Here is an 18,466-nt window from a genome sequence, read left to right as displayed (position 1 = left end):
CTTTACTTTGTCACCTGAACTCTCAAGTTCAGGGTTGTCTGTAAAGTGCAAATATTATCAGTTCCAACTCTGAGGACAGTAAAGCAGTCTTAAGATTTCATTGAACTGTTAGAAATTAATACTCAAGGTTCACTTGCCCATTGACTTTTCCTCTTCTAGGAATTTATCTTTTAAGAGTTCCTGACAAAATGAGCTAAAGATTACATTCATTTATTCATGCGTAACTACTTTTTGAGCCCCATTATGTATAAGACACTTTTCTACAGAGGTGAACCAGACAGACAGATTTGTCCCCTGTCCTGAGAAGCTTACATGTAAGTCAGGGGCAAACAGAATGGGTGAGCAAACAGATTCATGCAGATGGTGTTTTCAGCATAGGCTAAGTACTGTGAGGGGAATAAAAAGTACATGCGACCACTAGCAAAAGTAGTCGTTATACCTTTGAAAAAGAAAGACATTGAATATTTATCAGTAGCGGATTTGTAAAAAAATAAATTATGGTATATCCTTATAAAGGACACTCAGTGGCTCTTAAGAAGAATGGTGTTGGTCTGTTTCATCTGTCTGCAACGAATTACTGAATGAGGAGAGCAAACGGCACAATGATATGTATAGGATCCCATTATGTAAAAGGAACACGCTGTGTATGCGTGTATGTGTGTGTGTGTGTAGAAGATCTAGGAGTCAGCCTTGTCACTGGCAATTTCCTCAGGCATATAGATGTTGGATGGTGTGCAGAGTTGTTTCTTACTTTTTTCTTCACACACTTTTGCATGTTTTGCCATTTTTTTCAAGCTGATATCACTTTTATGGTAAAAACATATTTGACGGGGGAGGCACTGAATTAAAAATAAAATGTAGTACATACAAATGTTGATGATAATAGGTATCAACAATACACTGTTGAGTGAGAAAAGATAGATGCAGAATGGGTTTTCGTGTAATTCTGCTTTAGTGATGTTATACTTTATTCGGTTCATGGTTGTTGGAGGGCTAGTGTGTGCTAGGCTCATATGGGTACTTGGAAGGCATCAATGACTAAGCATATATAAATAAATAGAAACAGGCAAATGTTAGATGGTAGACAGGTCTATGATTAAATGAATGAATGAATGAATGAAATATATAGATGTTAGATGTCAGAAAGTCCTATGAGGAGGCAGAGTGCAGAGAGGGGAGTAGAGTGTTGGGATGGGTACGGGAGGAGGTGGGTCCCTTCTAAATAGGCAGTCAGGGAGGGCTCATAGGTAAATTTGAGTCACTACTGGAGGAGGGTGAGGGCAGAGCCATTCAGGTATCTGGGGGAAGAGTGTTCCATGCAGGGGGAACAGCAATATGAGGTCCTAAAGTGGGGAGTGTGTCTGATTTGGTTGAGGAAGAGCAAGAAGCTCATGAAGCTGAGGATAGGAGGAACACAGATGAGCCACAATAAAACGTGATCAGAGGAGGAGAGGAAGAGAAATGAGATCAGAGGGATGGGAACTCCCAGATCCTGTAGGACACCTCAAGGGCAAGCGATTGAAGAGTTTTCAGCAAGAGATTAACAAGTTCTGAAAAAACAAAACAAAACAAAAACAAGCTCTGAGTCATGTTTTCACAGCTTATGCATTGTAGATAGACTAACGGGGGTAGGGAGTGAAGAGCAAGGGTGAAGCAGAAGTACCACTTGGGAGGGCTGCAGTAATCCAGGCAAGAGATGCCGATGGCTTCTATCAGGCAGCAGCAGAGATTTGAAGTGGGCAGCTTCTGGAAATATTTCAGAGATAGAGCCAGCAGATTTTGATGATGGATTGAATATAGGATGTGGAAGAAATAGAGCTACAGAACTGATTCTAAGTTTCTGCTCTGAGCAACTGGAAAGATGGAGTTACAGTGAGGTAAGAAAGCCCCGGGGTGAAGCTTATTGAAAAAAGGAAGATCAGGGGCTGAAGTCTGGAGTGTCAGGGCTGCCCATTGGACCTTTATATGGAGGACTTCCATATGACCTTCATAAGTCTCTAGTAATAGATTTGTGAGTCTAGAGTTCCAGGGAGATGTTTGGGCTGCAGATACGATAGTCATCATTGTATATGTGGTATTCAAAACCATAATAGTAAATGAGGTTACCAGGAATTGAATGTAGATTAAGAAGAGCCCCAAGATCTGTTTCCTGGGTGCACCCCTAGGCCACGTGTGTGCTTTTCTTAGAACATAAAAAAAATCACCAAGGATATGTAACAAATTTTACAGTGGTGGTATCAGGCTCATTAGAGACTTTTATTTCATTTTATGTATTTCAGTAATGTTTGATTTTTTATGAATATTAATTGCTTGGAAAAAGAAAACATGTCATGCTTCAGAGTTTTGGAAGAAGTTAGCTAGATCAGACGTCCAAAAATTTCTTCTTCAGAGCCAGTGATTATCCCTAACTGTTTCTATTTTATAAAAGTCTGATTATAAGACTGTGTTATGCATAACTGATTTAATCTTAGAAATAATCACTCAGCTAAGAAAAAAATATAATATGCATTGAGAAAGTAGTGAATAATACTATTTATTGAGCATGCAGAATGTTAGTGAGTCAAATATAAATATATATTAGATTTTGTATATGCAAAGTAAAATATTAATACCTTTAATCCAGTTTATTAGACTTAAAGTTATTTGGAATTTCTTTTCAGACTAGGTAAATTTAAAACATTTATTAAGTCATATGCCTACTATTTCACTCCCCTCCCCCCAAGAAGATGATTATTCAGTTCAACATAGAACTAGATTTATAAAAGAAGAATTCTGTTAGGATGCATAGTATAGTTGAAGATGCTTGACTTCTAGGATTATTTTATTCATTATTGTAGCCAGTGGACATGTCTGCCTGTTGAGCATTTGAAATGTGCCTAATTCAAACTGTGATTTGCTGCGAGTATAAAATGCACACTGGATTTTGAAAAGTTAGTACAAATAAAAGAATGTTAAATATTTATTAATTTTTATATAGTCCACATGTTGATAGTATAATGCTTTTGATATAGTGAGTTTAATAAAAATATTAAAGCAGATTTCACGTCTTTGTTTTTACTCATTTAATGAGACTGCTAGAAAACTAAAAACTACACGTGAAACTTGCATTATGTTTCTGTTGGGTATTGCTGGACTGGAGGAAAGGTTTTTGTATGGCCTATAGTCTGAGAATGTTTTTTTACATTTTTAAATGGTTTAAAATGCCCGAAGAATAATTTTTTTATGATATGTGAAAATTATATAAAATATAAGTTTCAATACCCAGTGATTCTTTTCAGTAAACTTACATCATCGAAAATCGTGTTCAGTTAATATTAGTACATTTTGAATTTTGTCAACACAAAATTTATGGAAATCTGTTTTCTCTTTTGCTGTGTAGGTACTTAATTATATGCTTATTTTTGCTGTTTGGCCTACAGAGAGCTCACTATCTTTGCAGAAAACTTGCTGCCCCTGGTCTGGAGGCTCAGGGTCAAATACTGGCTATTCTCCACCTATTGTGTCCTCATCAGCTCTCTGATATCACCTAGGTAGTTTTGTCATTTGTAACTAAGGATGGTAGCTCTAATTTCAGGAGTTACTAGGGTCAAATGAGAAATTATAATCTCAGGGCTTCATAAATGATACAGTTCTGTACCAAGGTAGCTCATCTTTTAAAGGGCTTTAACCTCAGTACCAAAAACAGGAAAGTAACTGGGAAATATAGATTCAGGTTTTCATTGTCCCAACCAAGCAGAGATAATACACACATGCCTTTAATGAGATGTGCTAAATGCGTATATGGCACCATTACTAATAGCCCTTTCCTGTGCTCTTTTTTTGAAGTTGAACGAAGAAGAAGATTTAACATAAATGACCGCATTAAGGAACTAGGTACTTTGATTCCCAAGTCAAATGATCCGTGAGTACAATTGCATCATATATTTTTTCATACCTTAATGTTTTTTCATATGTTGCAAAAAGTGTGCAGATAAAACTAAAGACGTATCCCTTCTTCCTTTGGTTTCATTTATGCATACCACCTGCTCCTTTCTTTTGGTTGGTTTATCAAACTAAAATCTCAAGAGACCTGAACTGAGTTGTTCAAAAAGATTATTGGACATGAGCTGTTCAGCTTTGGAGGTGGGAAGGCGGCTTCCTGAAATCTGAGAATCTTTGACAAACGCTGAACTACTAAAAAAGTTATTTTATCAGTTCATACTGGACAGAGACTTCAGTAGGTGATAAAGCAAGATTTGTTGGCTATTTATTTGCTTTTAAGCTCATACAATATAGGCACTGAGAGCTGATATTGGAGATTTCAAGTTTAACAATCTTCAGTAGATAAAAAGTCAGTTTCCCCCCCCAAATTATATGCCCTTTGTTTGTTTTACCAATCAAGGGGAAAAAAAAGAAATTTTTAATCCTCTTATAAGCATCGGTCAGCTAATTTGGATTTCAACTTCCAGTCTCTAATGCACTCTTTCAGAGATAACGGTTGTAAAGATAATTTTCCTACCAGCAATGTCAGCAAATAGGACAACAAATACACAATTTTTATCCATTAGAAATTGGCCCATTTGAAGTAAAGGGCTCGAAGATGTATACATTTTAATGGCTCCCACAGGCATTCTATGAAATTAGCCTCTGAATATGACCTTTTAGCTACCTAATAAAATGTAAAGATGAAATCAAGCATTATTCATGCAAGGCTTATTAAATTTGCTATTCACATTATTGTCAGAGAATTTGTGACAAAATAAAACCATTGCCCATTCTAAGGTGGTTTTGATGAATGTTCAAGCAAAGTCTCCATCATCAACATTTCACTTTCCCAGGTTTCAAGGAAAGCCGTTTTGAAACTCAAAACATTCAAATTCTCAGTTCTGCAGCACAAATGCATCCTACGAAGGGGCTGTGACCTTCATTTCCTATAGTCAGTCTTGCATGATAGTTGAAATTGAATTCCCATTTTCCCGTTCTTTATCAGCTTTCACTTTTTAGCATATTCTTTTAAACTGCAGCACATGGATCTCTTTAGCAACATATTATGAAATTATGGGGCTGCAGTGAAAGCCTCTATTCGCATATCTTCTTTATTGTATTAGAATACTTATGTGTTTATAATCTGAACTGATAACAATCTTTAATTGTAGGCATTGTTTTAAGATACAGCAGACCGCATCTGTTCTGTCCTAAGCCAGGTTTCTGTCACAGACCTTGGGGCTGCTATAGAGACATAGTCAAGCTGATCACAGCCCCACACCCTCTCCTACCCTAGACTAGGTCTGCCTTGTGTGAGAAAAAAAAAGAAAAAAAAAGTATTGCTCTCATTGCCAAAAAAAAAAGAAAAAAAAAAAGAAAACTCCAAAGCATAATTAATTAATTGGGTCTCACAAGGAAGTGAAACCCAAGGTAAGTGATTTTAATTCTGTGCTTAGTCACTCAGTCGTTCCGACTCTTTGTGACACCATGGACTTTAGTCTGCCAGGCTCCTCTGTCCATAGGGATTCTCCAGGCAAGAATACTGGATTAGGTTGCCATGCCCTCCTCCAGGGATCTTCCCAACCCAGGGATCAAACCCAGGTCTCCTGCATTGCAGGCGGATTCTTTACCAGATGAGCCACCAGGGAAGCCCAAGTGATTAGAGTCATCACCTCTTAAAACCAGAGTATCTGCTTTCTTGTTTAATTACGGGTTTCTCACCTTATTGGCCTAGTGAAGGCATCTTTCAGTATAATTTTATTTCTCTCTGGCTGCTGAGGCAGGTCTGTTGTTTTCCTTTAAGCCTTGAACAGGTTGGCTTTGTGCTCACTCTTAGCATCTCAGGACACCTCCCTGGGTTGCCATTTTTGGTGCCCAGACCCCAGAGATCAGCCCCAGGGAGTTCCCCAGGGGCTGTAACTCAGCATCTCATGGGAGAGCTTCTGTTTTGTTCTCCATCTAAGCCATGTGAGGATCAATTACTTGGCTTGTTTTAATGTTCCTCCATTCACACATCCCAGCTGATACTTCTGATCTTTGATCAGCTATAGATTATGGGGTGTCCCTTATAGCTCAGTTGATAAAGAATCTGCCTGCAATGCAGGATACCTGGGTTCGATTGCTGGGTCAGGAAGATCCTCTGGAGAAGGAAATGGCAACCCACTCTAGTATTCTCACCTGGAGAATCACATGGACAAAGAGCCTGGCAGGCTGCAGTCCATGGGATTGCAAGAGTCAGACATGACTTAGCAACTAAACCACCACCATTCACATGTCCCAGCTGATACTTCCAATCTGCTTTTAGCAGCTTTAGATTATGGCACAGGAGGTTTTCCATACATAAAATTGTTTTTGGCTTTACCATTGTCATTATTATCATGGATATTTTCTATAAAAGAGCTCAGGTTAATTTAAAGCATATAGAAATATCACTGTTTAGTTATAATTTTATTCTTAATGATTTTTCTGGGGCACTCTTAAGTTTTTCAACTCGCTTTTACTTACATCTTCCCTGGTGGCTCAGTTGGTAAGAATCTGCTTACAGTGCAGGAGACGAGTTTTATCCCTGGGTCAGGAAGATCCCCTGGAAAAGGAAATGGCAACCTACTCCAGTATTCTTGCCTAGAAAATTCCAATGACAGATGAGCCTGGCAGGCTACAGTCCAAGGGGTTGCAAAAGTCAGACATGACTTAGCTACTAAACCACCAACCTTACCTACACCTTAATGGCTTTTTTAATGTTCTCATATAGGAATGCATTAGAACGATAGTGTTTAAAAACCCAAAGGCACCGAGCTCAGGCTGCCTGCGTTTGAATTAGAAAACCTGTTAGATGTGTGACTTGGGGAGGAAATTTTCCCCAAGTATTCCATTTTTCTTACCTGTTAAAAAAAAAAAGGAGGGTGGGGAGCAGACTATTTCTATCTAGTCTAGTTGATTTGAGGATTCAGTCTCTTGAGAGGAACGTAGTTTAGGGGATGGAGTCTGGCACCAGATTCTCAAGGCTTCCTGGCTCGACCATTTCCTAGCTGTATACTTAGAGCAAATTATTTAACCTGTCTGTGCCTCTGTTTTTCAGTCTATAAAATGGGGATGATATTAATGTCTACCAATTGAGGTTGTTATGATTAAATGAGCAGAAAACCACTTTAAAAAGTACCTGTCAGGCAGCAAATGCTTTAAAGGTAGCTGTGGTAATTACAATGTTGAATCCTAGCACAGTGCCTGCTCCGTTGTTGGAACTGTATTCTAGACTTTTTTCAGCATACTCATATAAAGGGTCTACTTTGATTCTAGCAACATACCTATGGGGCTGCTCACAGAAGCATAGCATCACCATTTTATTGATGAGGACATGGAGAGAATTTATAACCGGCCTATGAATATTCGTGATAAAACCCAAGGATGCCACTTTTATGATGCATACAATTAAGTAGTGGGATCTCACAGAATTTTTTTTAACTGTTTATTACTCTGTTTTAATTTTATAATCCTAGAAAGCTATAGCTATTGAATATAGTGTTGACTTTGTCATCAACAGACCTAAATTTAAGTCCTGACTCTGCCTTCATGTAGCTCTGGAATGGAAGGCTATTTGAATCATCTCTGATTCAGCACATGCCCAGTGGCCCTCCTTCGCCAGGCACCTGTCTGGTTGAAGTAAGATAAAGTAGAAGATGTGAGTAGACTGTGTCCAGCACATAACTAGCACTCAGTCAGTGACAGTGATTCTCAACTTCTAATTGTTATTTCATCTTGAGAAATTGAATGCTCTGAGTATTGAATTTTCATGGAGCATCCAACACTAAAACTCTGTTTCCTTCCGTTTTCATTCCAGAGACATGCGCTGGAACAAGGGAACCATTTTAAAAGCTTCCGTGGACTATATCCGAAAGTTGCAACGGGAACAGCAACGCGCAAAAGAGCTTGAAAACAGACAGAAGAAGCTGGAGCACGCCAACCGGCACTTGTTACTCAGAATACAGGTACCCGGCATGCGCAGGGTGGAGGTGACTGGAGATGGAGAAGATGGGGTGTAATGAGCCATAAGGGGCCTGACTTATGTGAGACCATCTGTACTCTTATTTGTGGATTCTATTTTGTGCTTTTGTTTCCATGCAAAACAGTTATTTGAAACCCCCAAATCGACTCTTGTGACACTTACATGCTCATTCACAGACGTGCAGAGTGGCAAATGTGACTTAGCTGGTGTGTTTATTCCGAGTTAAGGTTGAACAATGCTCTATCTTCTTCTTTCAGCTCATACTATAAACAGGTGTCCTTTTTGCTGTATTTTCAGTGTCCTGTCGTTCACATTTTGTGGGGTTTTGGGGTGATTCGCTATTTAAAGTGGCCGGTGAGCATGGCCCTAAAGTGCTTTCTCATCTTTCTGAGCACAGCAAGGCTGTGATGTGCTTTATGGAGATACGTTTCATTCAGGCATGAGTTGTGGTCCTCTTGGCCTTGAGTTTAATATTAATGAGTCAGTGATACGTTGTAAAGAAGTTGTCGTTAAACAGAGGCACATAAAGTTACATGTTGATTAGTTGGTGAAATGTTGTGCCCGGATGCTTTATCGTAGCTGTTTAGTCGCTAAGTCGCATCTGACTCTTTTTTGCGACCCTATGGACTGTAGCCTGTCAGGCTCCTCTGTCCATGGGATTTCCCAGGCAACAATACTGGAGCAGGTTGCCATTTCCTACACCAGCAGATCTTCCAGATCCAGGAATCAAACTTTGGCAGGCGGATTCTTTACCACTGAACCACTGGGGGAGCTCATGTTCAGATGCTTGCAGGAAAGTAATCCTCTGTTTTCACCAGGAGCAGTGGTTCAGCATTCACTAATTCAGTGTTCATAGCAGCTCTGTGGCATATAACTGTCTTTGACCAATCATGCTCGTGTGATAAAAAGCACCATAGACTGAGAGGTTTACACATCAAACATTTATTTTTCACGGTTCTAGAGGCTGGGAAATCTGATCCTGGCCGTTTCATTGTGGGATTGAGGTCCTGCTTCTTAGTTCATAGATAGCTGCCTTCTTGGTATTACTTCACACTACAAAAGGGTTGCGGGATCTCTCTTTTATAAGGGCCTCACCCCATTTGTGAAGGGCCCCTGCTTGTGATCTAATCACCTCCCAGAACCCTGTCTCTAAATACCATCCTATTGGGAATTGTTTCACCATATGAATTTGGTGGGGGCGGGGGCACAGATTTTACTCCATAGCTATAACTACTGCAAATCATAACAACTCACAGTAGTTGTTAAGTACAAAGGTGTCTTAGTATTGAAGGAGGTGCAATCCATGGTCAAGCTCATGTTTATAGGGAACCTGGGGACACCTTGAAAATCTTATCATCAGGATATAAATTTTAGAAATTGTGCCAGATAATGAAGTTTTCCATATGTATCTTTGACTTGCTCTTAAAGGGAGAAAAGTGATTTTAATAATACTTGGACTTCTTATGTCATTCCATTGAGGGAGCATAGATACCAATGTAAGCATGAGATGAGGGACCCCTTGCATATCAGCTCCTGATGGTTCTTTGTCATTTGGCTCTTCATGCTAAATATAAAGATGCAACTTCCTTTCAAACTATCTTGGAGAAAGAAAAACTGACTTTTTGCTTATGATTAAAGGAGTTGGCAAGAGTCATTTTACTTTACTTGCTCACTTTGAACACAACCAATGAATAAGGGTTAATGACATTTTATCTTCTTGAGTAGATGTACCTACTTGTACCCAGTTTTGCCATATACCAATGGTTTCTTTTTTTTTTTTAATTTCATGTTTCCAGTGCAAATAATTGTGGAATAGCAATGCAGAGTATGGCACTTGAAAGGCTATCTAGTGATGTTTATACCCCGACATTACGTTTACTTAACAGAGCAGATTACTTATGATCTCGGATCTTGTTAATGCCCCACAACACTGTCAACATTTCTAGATGTCACATCTCTTGTTTCACTGCAGTAATCTTCAGTCCCGGATCAGAGATGCAGAAGATGGTTTTCTTCTTGGGAGAGCGTTTCAGAATCTTGGTAGTGAAACAGAGGTTATATGTCATTTGGAAATCCCCCTTACCCTCTTCCCTTTTTTGGCTTTTGCTGCTTGCTTTATGTAATTAGCCAGAGGCCTTTTGGTCTCTTATACTTTGTATATATACCTATTTTTAAAAGCAACTCATACTAATGTGTTATTTCTTTATACAAGTATTCAGTTCAGTTCAGTTGCTCAGTCGTGTCTGACTCTTCGTGATCCCAAGGACTGCAGCACGCCAGCCCTCCCTGTCCATCACCAATTCCCGGAGTTTACTCAAACTCATGTCCATTGAGTCGGTGATGCCATCCAGCCATCTCATCCTCTGTCATCCCCTTCTCCTTCCGCCTTTAATCTTTCCCAGCATCAGGGTCTTTTCCAATGAGTCAGTTCTTCACATCAGGTGGCCAAAATATTGGAATTTCAGCTTCAGCATCAGTCCTTCCAATGAATATTCAGGACTGATTTCCTTTGGGATTGACTGGTTGGATCTTCTTACAGTCCAAGGGACTCTCAAGAGTCTTCTCCAACAGTTCAAAAGCATCACTTCTTCGGCACTCAGCTTTCTTTATAGTCCAACTCTCACATCCATACATGACCACTGGAAAAACCACAGCCTTGACTAGATGGACTGTTGTTGGCAAAGTAATGTCTCTGCTTTTTAATATGCTGTCTAGGTTGGTCATTACTTTTCTTCCAAAGTCATTACTTTTCTTACTTTTCGTCTTTTAATTTCATGGCTGCAGTCACCATCTGCATCTCAATACAAATATTAACATATAATAACTGTTCTGAAAGAGAGGCTAGGTTTAACAAATCAATGATATTGTTGTAAACAAGATGTCTTTAAACAGAAACACATATAAAATGAAGTTAGTTACATGTTGATTGGTTGGTGAAAGGTTGTGCCCAGATGCTTTACTGTGGTTGTTTAGTCACTTGGGTTCCAAATATATCCATTCATATGAAATACAAATACTGTGAAAAATATGAATTGGAAATTGCATGGTGACTATGTCTTGGGTTTCTCCCAGTGCCAGTGAAGCAGCCTTTAGAGCTTCTGTGTATCATGGAAAGCATTATTAATTAGGAAAGCTCTGTCATGCAGTGAACCTGAATTTTCTAGATGAGACTTGTCACACTATTTAACAATCTAAGTAAAAGTTTAATTGGCTGGTAAACATTTTTAATTAAACAACAAAAGATTAGAATAAGACGTGTGCCCCTATTCATTCAACTTTTTTTTTTTTTTAAGACATACTACAAGTGTGGGGGCACTGCTTTCATCATGTGGGTGTAGATTTACGGTAGTGCATGTGATCAGCTTGAGCCTAAGGGATTCCTTTCATTTTCACCCTAAGTGATGCATGCAGAAATGTTCACAGAAGAAAGACCATGAAGCCTTAATATCACTGGGACTGGAATTTTATTATTAAACAGCCCATGGTTTTCAAATGATGCCCAGGGACACTTGTGTGTCGGGAAATCACATGAAGGAATATGCAGATAGTGTTGTGACATCTCAGACTCCCGTCTCTCACTTGTACTGAATCTAGAGAATGTCCTTGGAGATCAGACAGCCTTTCATACAGGCTGAACATGACATGTGTTTCTAGGCTCGTGGGCAAAGGTTGAGAGGTTTGACCTGTTGTGTCCTTTGCCTTCTCTCCTGATGCAAGGTGTCTTGCTTCAGATACATAGTCTATTATTTTTATTGTATCATAAAACATAGGAAGATAGCATTGGCACATAGGAGCAAATGTTCTTTGGGGTCAGTTGTCTATATGGTTCATTTTATGGAGGATCTAAGGATACTCTTGTATCTTGGGCTTCCCTTGTGGCTCACCTGGTAAAGAATCTGCCTGCCATATGGAAGACCTGGATTCGATTCCTGGGTTGGGAAGATCCCCTGGAGAAGGGAAAGGCTACCCACCCCAGTATTCTGGCCTGGAGAATCCCATGGACTGTATAGTCCATGGGGTCTCAAAGAGTCCGACACGACTGAGGGACTTTCACTTAAGGATACTCAGGAAGGGAGACAGGAAGGAGCTTGTTTGAAAGGCTTTCCCTATTTGTGTCTCTGTGTCCTTGCAGTGCCTCATGATGAGGACCCACCCTAAGGATCTCATTTTAACTTAATCACCTCTTTAAAGACACTATCTCCACGTACTGTCACATTCTGAGTTACTGGAGATTAGGATTTCAGCCTATGACTTGAGGGTGATTGTTTTTTAGTCACTAAGTCATGTCCGACTCTTTTTCGACCTCATGGACTATGACCCCCTGAGCCCACCAGACTCCTTTGTCCGTTGGATTTTCCGGGCAGGAATACTACAGTGGGTTGCCATTTTCTTCTCCAGTCATTTTGGGGAGGGGACACAATTCAGTCTATGGCAGGAAGGATGTGAAAAAGTTGTAGGAAGAGATTGTTCCTCTTACACGTAAGAACTTTCTTGTGGAATTAAAACAAAATAACTCCCTTTGCCTTGATGAGATGGGTTAAATGAGATGACTTTAGTTACTCGTATGGCACTGTCATAACTTCTGCTATTATTATCCAATCTTTATTTGTTCCCTGTACCCTTAGTATCACAGTAACCTTTTCATTGCACCTTAAGCCAAAGAAATACCTACCATTTCCTTGTTAGGTCTTAACAATTTAGTAACCATTTCAAAAGACAAAATGTATAAATTGAAAGAAAAATCATATTTTCATTTTATTTTTAAATAACCATGTTACTACCAGTGAGATGTGTGTGCCTCTTGGGGCACGGCTTCTCCAGCCTTGGAGTCATTTTGGACACTGTTACCCTCTTTCCCATTCCCCATTTATTTTCAGGCAGGACTTGGTTTTTTTGTTTGTTTTCTTTTTGAGTCATAGTAACCATCTGAGACCTGGCTCTGTGTTGATATGATATGATGGAAAGAGTGTAGCACAATCTCATACTGGAACTATGAAACTATATTGAGTTTGATCATTCTCACAGTAAGGTGCATTTCCCTTGAAACTTTAAAATAGTCCCAATATCCCGGGAGTTTATTGTAGTACCCACGGATATCTCTGCACAGTTTAGGGACCGTGGGACTATATTATTTACTGAATATTTTCCTTTAATCAGCTCACATTTTGACATTTTGCTTTTATATTTTTTGACTTATCTTCACTGTGAACATTAACATGTATGAGAGACTGTCCTACCTAATATATAATAAAATCCATATACCACCTTAAAAATCATTTTATACATTACCAGTGATACACTGTACTTAAAAAAATGACACTTATTAATTTGAAATAGCAAAAAAATGTTTATTTTAATAATTTATTGTCTTCCAAGTATATGATTTAAAAAAAAATACTTTACTTTTTATAACAATTTTAGGTTCAGAGCAAATATGACCTAAAGTTGTAGATAGTTCTTATATACTCCTACTCCTGCATATATGTAGCTTCCCCTGATATTAATACCCCCCACCAGAGTGAGACATTCTAACAGTGGATGAGTCTATACTGACACGCCATTATCACTACTTGACCTAAGGATTGACTGTTAGCGATGCACATCCTTTGAGTTTGGACAAATGCATAGTGACAGATAACCATCATTATAATATCACGTTCAATATTCACTGTCCTAAAATCCCCTGTGCATCACCTTGTTAAGTGTCTGACTTCTGTTGCCCTTTTAGGAACTTGAAATGCAGGCTCGAGCTCACGGACTTTCCCTTATCCCATCCACGGGTCTCTGCTCTCCAGATCTGGTGAGTCGGATCATCAAGCAGGAACCCGCTCTTGAGAACTGCAACCAAGACCTCCTCCAGCATCACGCAGACCTCACGTGTACAACAACCCTGGATCTCACAGACGGCACCATCACCTTCAACAACAGCCTCGGAGCTGGGACCGAGAGCAGCCAGGCCTACAGCGTCCCTGCGAAAATGGGGTCGAAACTGGAAGACATCCTCATGGACGATACCCTTTCTCCTGTTGGCATAACGGATCCACTTCTTTCCTCGGTGTCCCCCGGAGCATCCAAAACCAGCAGCCGAAGGAGCAGTATGAGCATGGAAGAAACCGAACACGCTTGCTAGCAAATTCTCGCTGCTCTGCTTTCTCACAAACTGCCTCCTTTCTTGATCAGCAGATTTAATAATTTACCTGAAAGGGGTTTTCTTGATCATTTTCTTTTAATATGAAAAAAAATTTTTTTTCATGCTTTATCAATAGCCCAGGATATATTTTATTTTTAGAATTTTGTGAAACAGACTTGTATATTCTATTTTACAACTACAAATGCCTCCGAAGTATTGTACGGTCATGTACAGTATCTGTGAACTGAATACACCCAGACTTTAGCTTTCAGAGCAAGAGGATTTTGGCGTCAGAAAAATTTCTGTCCTTTTTTATTCAGGGGAAACTTGGTTTGCTATGTGTATGCCTGCAGCTTGCTTGGAAATGAAATGTAAAGTTTAATTGAAAGAATGTAAAGCAACCAAACAAGAGAGAGAGTGAAAGGGAGAGAGAGCGAGACAGAGAGGAGAGGGGTGGGGAAAAACAGAAGAAAAAAGGAATCCATACTAACCTTTTTCCATTTTGTAAGTGTATTGATTCATTGGTACTGCCTTAAAGATACAGTACCCTTTTAGCATCATTTAGTCTTTATACTGCAAATTCTTTAAAGAAATACTGTATTCTGTAAAAGAAAAAAAAAATGCAGCCATTTTCATGTGGATTGTCTGGTTAGAAAACAACCAGTACCTTAGGTGCAACTGAATTGAAAGGAGATATAGGCCAAGGCTCTGAAACATGGAGTCTCGTCTTGCTCGTCACTCTGTGCTCTGTGACAGGTTTCCTCATCAGTGAACGTGATTCAGTTTTTCATGAGGTAAATTTTATTTTGCAATGATCATTAATGTCCTCTCAAAGCAAAATATTGAGGAGCACTGAAAGTTGTTTTTTTTTTTTCTTTTTTTCTCAATTTCACTTTTGATAAGAAAACCAAACTGGGCACGTTTCTAATTGGCTTTACTATTTTTATTTTTAAATTATGTTTTACTGTTCATTTGATTTGTACAGATTCTTTATTATCATTGTTATTTTCATTATGTTTGTATTAATTTGTAAGAAAATGCATCTTAAAATGGCAAGTTTTCAATATTTTTACAACTCACTAGTGGTTTTCCGCATTCTTTGTACACACATGAAAGAAAACTTTTATGCAAGGTCTTGCATTTAAAGAGAGCTTTGTGAATATTTTGTATATTACAGCCTCACTCAGAACTGTTTTTCCACACATTTAAGGTGTAGTATAATAGGCTAAAACTGGCTTTCAAAAGAGAAACAACTTACATATTTATTTTTAGTGATATAAAACTAGCAATATTCTTGGAGAATGATAACCATAGCGTTAATATGCCTGTTATGGTAATTTAAATTGGGGTTTATTTCAGCAAACCTGAATGTTTTTTTAAAGAGAGAAATACTGTATTGGCCAATTACTGTTACTTGATAACAATGTTTTAACAAACAGCAATGTTGTAAAGTTAGTTTCAGTGCATTATCTACTTGTAGAGTCCTATGCAATAACAGTAGTGTTACATATATTCTATCAGGCCTAGATGTTTTATACAGATGACATATGGTGTTAAGAGGCAGGCTGTTGAATGGAATTTCTCAGTAGCAGCCTACGATTGAATAGCAAGTGGCATAAAGCATATCCATTCAGAATGAAGTGCCTTAAATATAGCAGTAGTCTCTAGCACTGACTGAACTGTAAAGTAGGAGAAAGTTTCAAGATGGTATCTATAATCAAGAGGGACGTGTAGCATGGTGCCTACGTAGACAATAGAAGAGCTTCCAGTTTTCCTTCAGATATTTTTAATATGGAATATATTTTAGTGACAGAGTGCCAACTTCTTTCATCAGAAAACCTTATTCAGGAGGGTTTTTTGTTTTTGTTTTTTTAAGAAAAACAGTTTAAATGTCAAATGTGAATTGGTGATGGGTATTGGAGGGTTCAGGGGGAAGGAGTGATTGTCAGATACATGAATGGATGGCTTACATGAAAATAATCAACTGCATAGTTCCCATGCACGTTGGGCAATGAGAATCCTTGGAAACATTGATGATGCTATCAGTTTTATAGCTTTATGACTTAAGGGGGTAGGGAAAATTAGTTCCCATTCTTTCAACCCCTCTTAATTGTATAGCTCTTTTCCTAGAATAGTGATGCAAATCTGCATGAACAGCTAATTGTACCATAGTGTTCATTGATACAATCATAGCATTGTCTATTTTTTCTCTTCATATTTATATGGGGGGAGGGGAGCTGGGTGCAAAAGTCAAAGATTGCAATGGTATGATGCTAGTTTTCCTTAGCTGATCGTGAGAGTTCTTAAAAATAGAGCAAGGTTGACTCACCCATGGCCCAGGGAATTTGGCCAGGGTTAAGCCAACTTATAGAAAGCTTTGTTGAAAGAAAGCCTGGCATGTTGCACCACTGCCCTGACACTCGCAGCTCCTGAGCTCACCATTGCCTCCTTCTCCATCCCCTTCTTAACAGTTTCTGGGAGGGGACAGGTGAGCAAGTTCAGGAGAATGCTGCAACCTTGGGGGTGGTTTTATTTATTTCTTTTTTGCCAAATAGAGTGCACATATGTTTTAGGGACTAGCTAAGCCAAGAGGTGGTGGTTTGGGCTCACTGTTTGTGACAAGGAGAATGGTCCACACCACTCCCCCCATCCCTGAGTGCACAATTGTGACTCGGGGTTGGGCCTCCGTATGGAGTAACCAAAATGCCAAACTTGTACACCTGCCTCTGAGTATGGCAATGGAAATACCAAACCTTCTGACTTTGCCAAAAAACCATACAACCAACCTGGTCATACATAGGATGACAGAGTTCTTTCTGGTTGTTTTAAAATATTAAAGCAATAAGAACAAATAAAATACATAGGAAGTTAAAAGATATAAAATAAAGCACAAAGGAATGCACTTATTAATATTTTTTAAAAATGCACTGGGGAAAGTTGATGTTGATAACAGTATAAAAAAAAACCCTATTTCTTGAAAAAATAAATGACAAATGACTGTCTCTTGCGGACGCTTGGTACTGTAATGTTAATACTAGTCACCTGCTGTTGGATGCAGCAATAATTTCTGTATGGTCCATAGCACTGTATATTATGGATCAATATTAATGTATCCAGTGAAATAATTGAACTGTTGTTCTTGATAGCCTCATTAAAGCATTTGGTTTTTCACATAGTGGTGGCCAGTTGTGTTTGGTTAATGCCGATTTTGAATATTGTTTGCCTTATCAAAAAAATAGTGCACAATTTCTTCTGACTTAATAACTAACAAATTGTGTGAAAAATTTTAAAATGCTGGTAAGTACTTTAAAAAAAATTATTTTAAATACCACTCTAAGATACTATTTTTTGATTACTTTATGACTTGCACTCAGATGAACTGTAATTATCCAGTTTTTTCCCCCACTCTGAATTTGGGGAGTTTTTAAAGTCCCAAATGCCAAGAATTCATTTAGATGTAGGAGCTTATTTTAAATGTTTCAGTGAAAGGTGGCTTTACAAAGAGAGAAATTGTCAGAGAAACTCTTGCATATTTACAAAAAAGGTATTGGGTTTTTAAAATACAAATTTGTGATAATGAAACCTTAGTATACCCAGGTTGCCAGCTCCTGGCTGGCTTTTTTTTTTTTAAGTACTTAATAATCACTTGATAAATGTTGAATTTGAATTGGAAAGTGTCAGACAAAACATGTCTCTATTCCCTAGCTAGACCTTAAACTTCTGCCCTTTAAAAAAAAGTCATCTGGTTTAACCTCTGGAGAAAATGAGCAAGAAACTTCCCGTAACGTTTCTAATTTGATTGTCAGCTTTTTCTTAAGCTTGATTTTTCTTTTCCCCCTTAAATTGTAATATACAATAATCGAGCCTTTTCTTTTTCAGAGTTAGTTGAATCATTTATATTTTCCGTAGACATGTGATTGTGTGATGTCTTAAAAAAACGTGTAAAGTAGGAAGATTTCCTATCTGAATGAGAGAATTTTCTGGACCACAATGAAAGCAGGTAAGGTGAAAGTTGAGCCTGTACCTGGACTTTAACCCAGATTTCTGACCTGTCCATACACACTCACTTCACAATCTATAAGGATCCTCAATCTCTAGCTCTGTGCGCCCCTCCCCACCCCAAATTGTTATCTTAACATCAGACATTTGTCTACAGCTTGTATAATTGTATTTCATATGCAAAGACTTACCTTTCTTAAATCTTTATTCAGCAAACCGACTTAAAAAGCAAGTAGATTGATCCATGAAACGGCAAAGCATAGACTTCAGCTAAATTTACTCATTTGAAATCTTATCTCTGCCCATTTCCAGCTGTGTGATTTTGAGCAATTTGCTTAGCTTCTCTGTGCCTCCATTTTCTTTCTGTTCCT

The 18,466-nt window shown here is 38.5% G+C and overlaps 1 protein-coding gene across 4 annotated transcripts in view; it reads left to right on the top strand.

The window, feature by feature from the left end:
- The window catches only part of MITF (melanocyte inducing transcription factor), a 233,148-nt gene extending 215,877 nt beyond the window's left edge, over nucleotides 1–17,271 (top strand). For all 4 annotated transcript variants that reach the window (XM_069561659.1, XM_069561660.1, XM_069561661.1 and 1 more), the window contains exons 8-10: nucleotides 3,826–3,901; nucleotides 7,802–7,949; nucleotides 13,695–17,271. In XM_069561659.1, coding sequence (XP_069417760.1) covers nucleotides 3,826–3,901; nucleotides 7,802–7,949; nucleotides 13,695–14,096 — 626 coding nt within the window. In that variant the 3' untranslated portion in view covers nucleotides 14,097–17,271. The remainder of the gene's footprint in view (nucleotides 1–3,825; nucleotides 3,902–7,801; nucleotides 7,950–13,694) is intronic.
- The last annotated feature ends 1,195 nt before the right edge of the window (nucleotides 17,272–18,466 follow it).

Source organism: Ovis canadensis, chromosome 19 (genome assembly GCF_042477335.2).
Source record: "Ovis canadensis isolate MfBH-ARS-UI-01 breed Bighorn chromosome 19, ARS-UI_OviCan_v2, whole genome shotgun sequence".
NCBI classification, from domain to species: Eukaryota; Metazoa; Chordata; class Mammalia; order Artiodactyla; family Bovidae; genus Ovis; species Ovis canadensis.
This window is presented reverse-complemented; position numbering and strand designations above follow the sequence as displayed.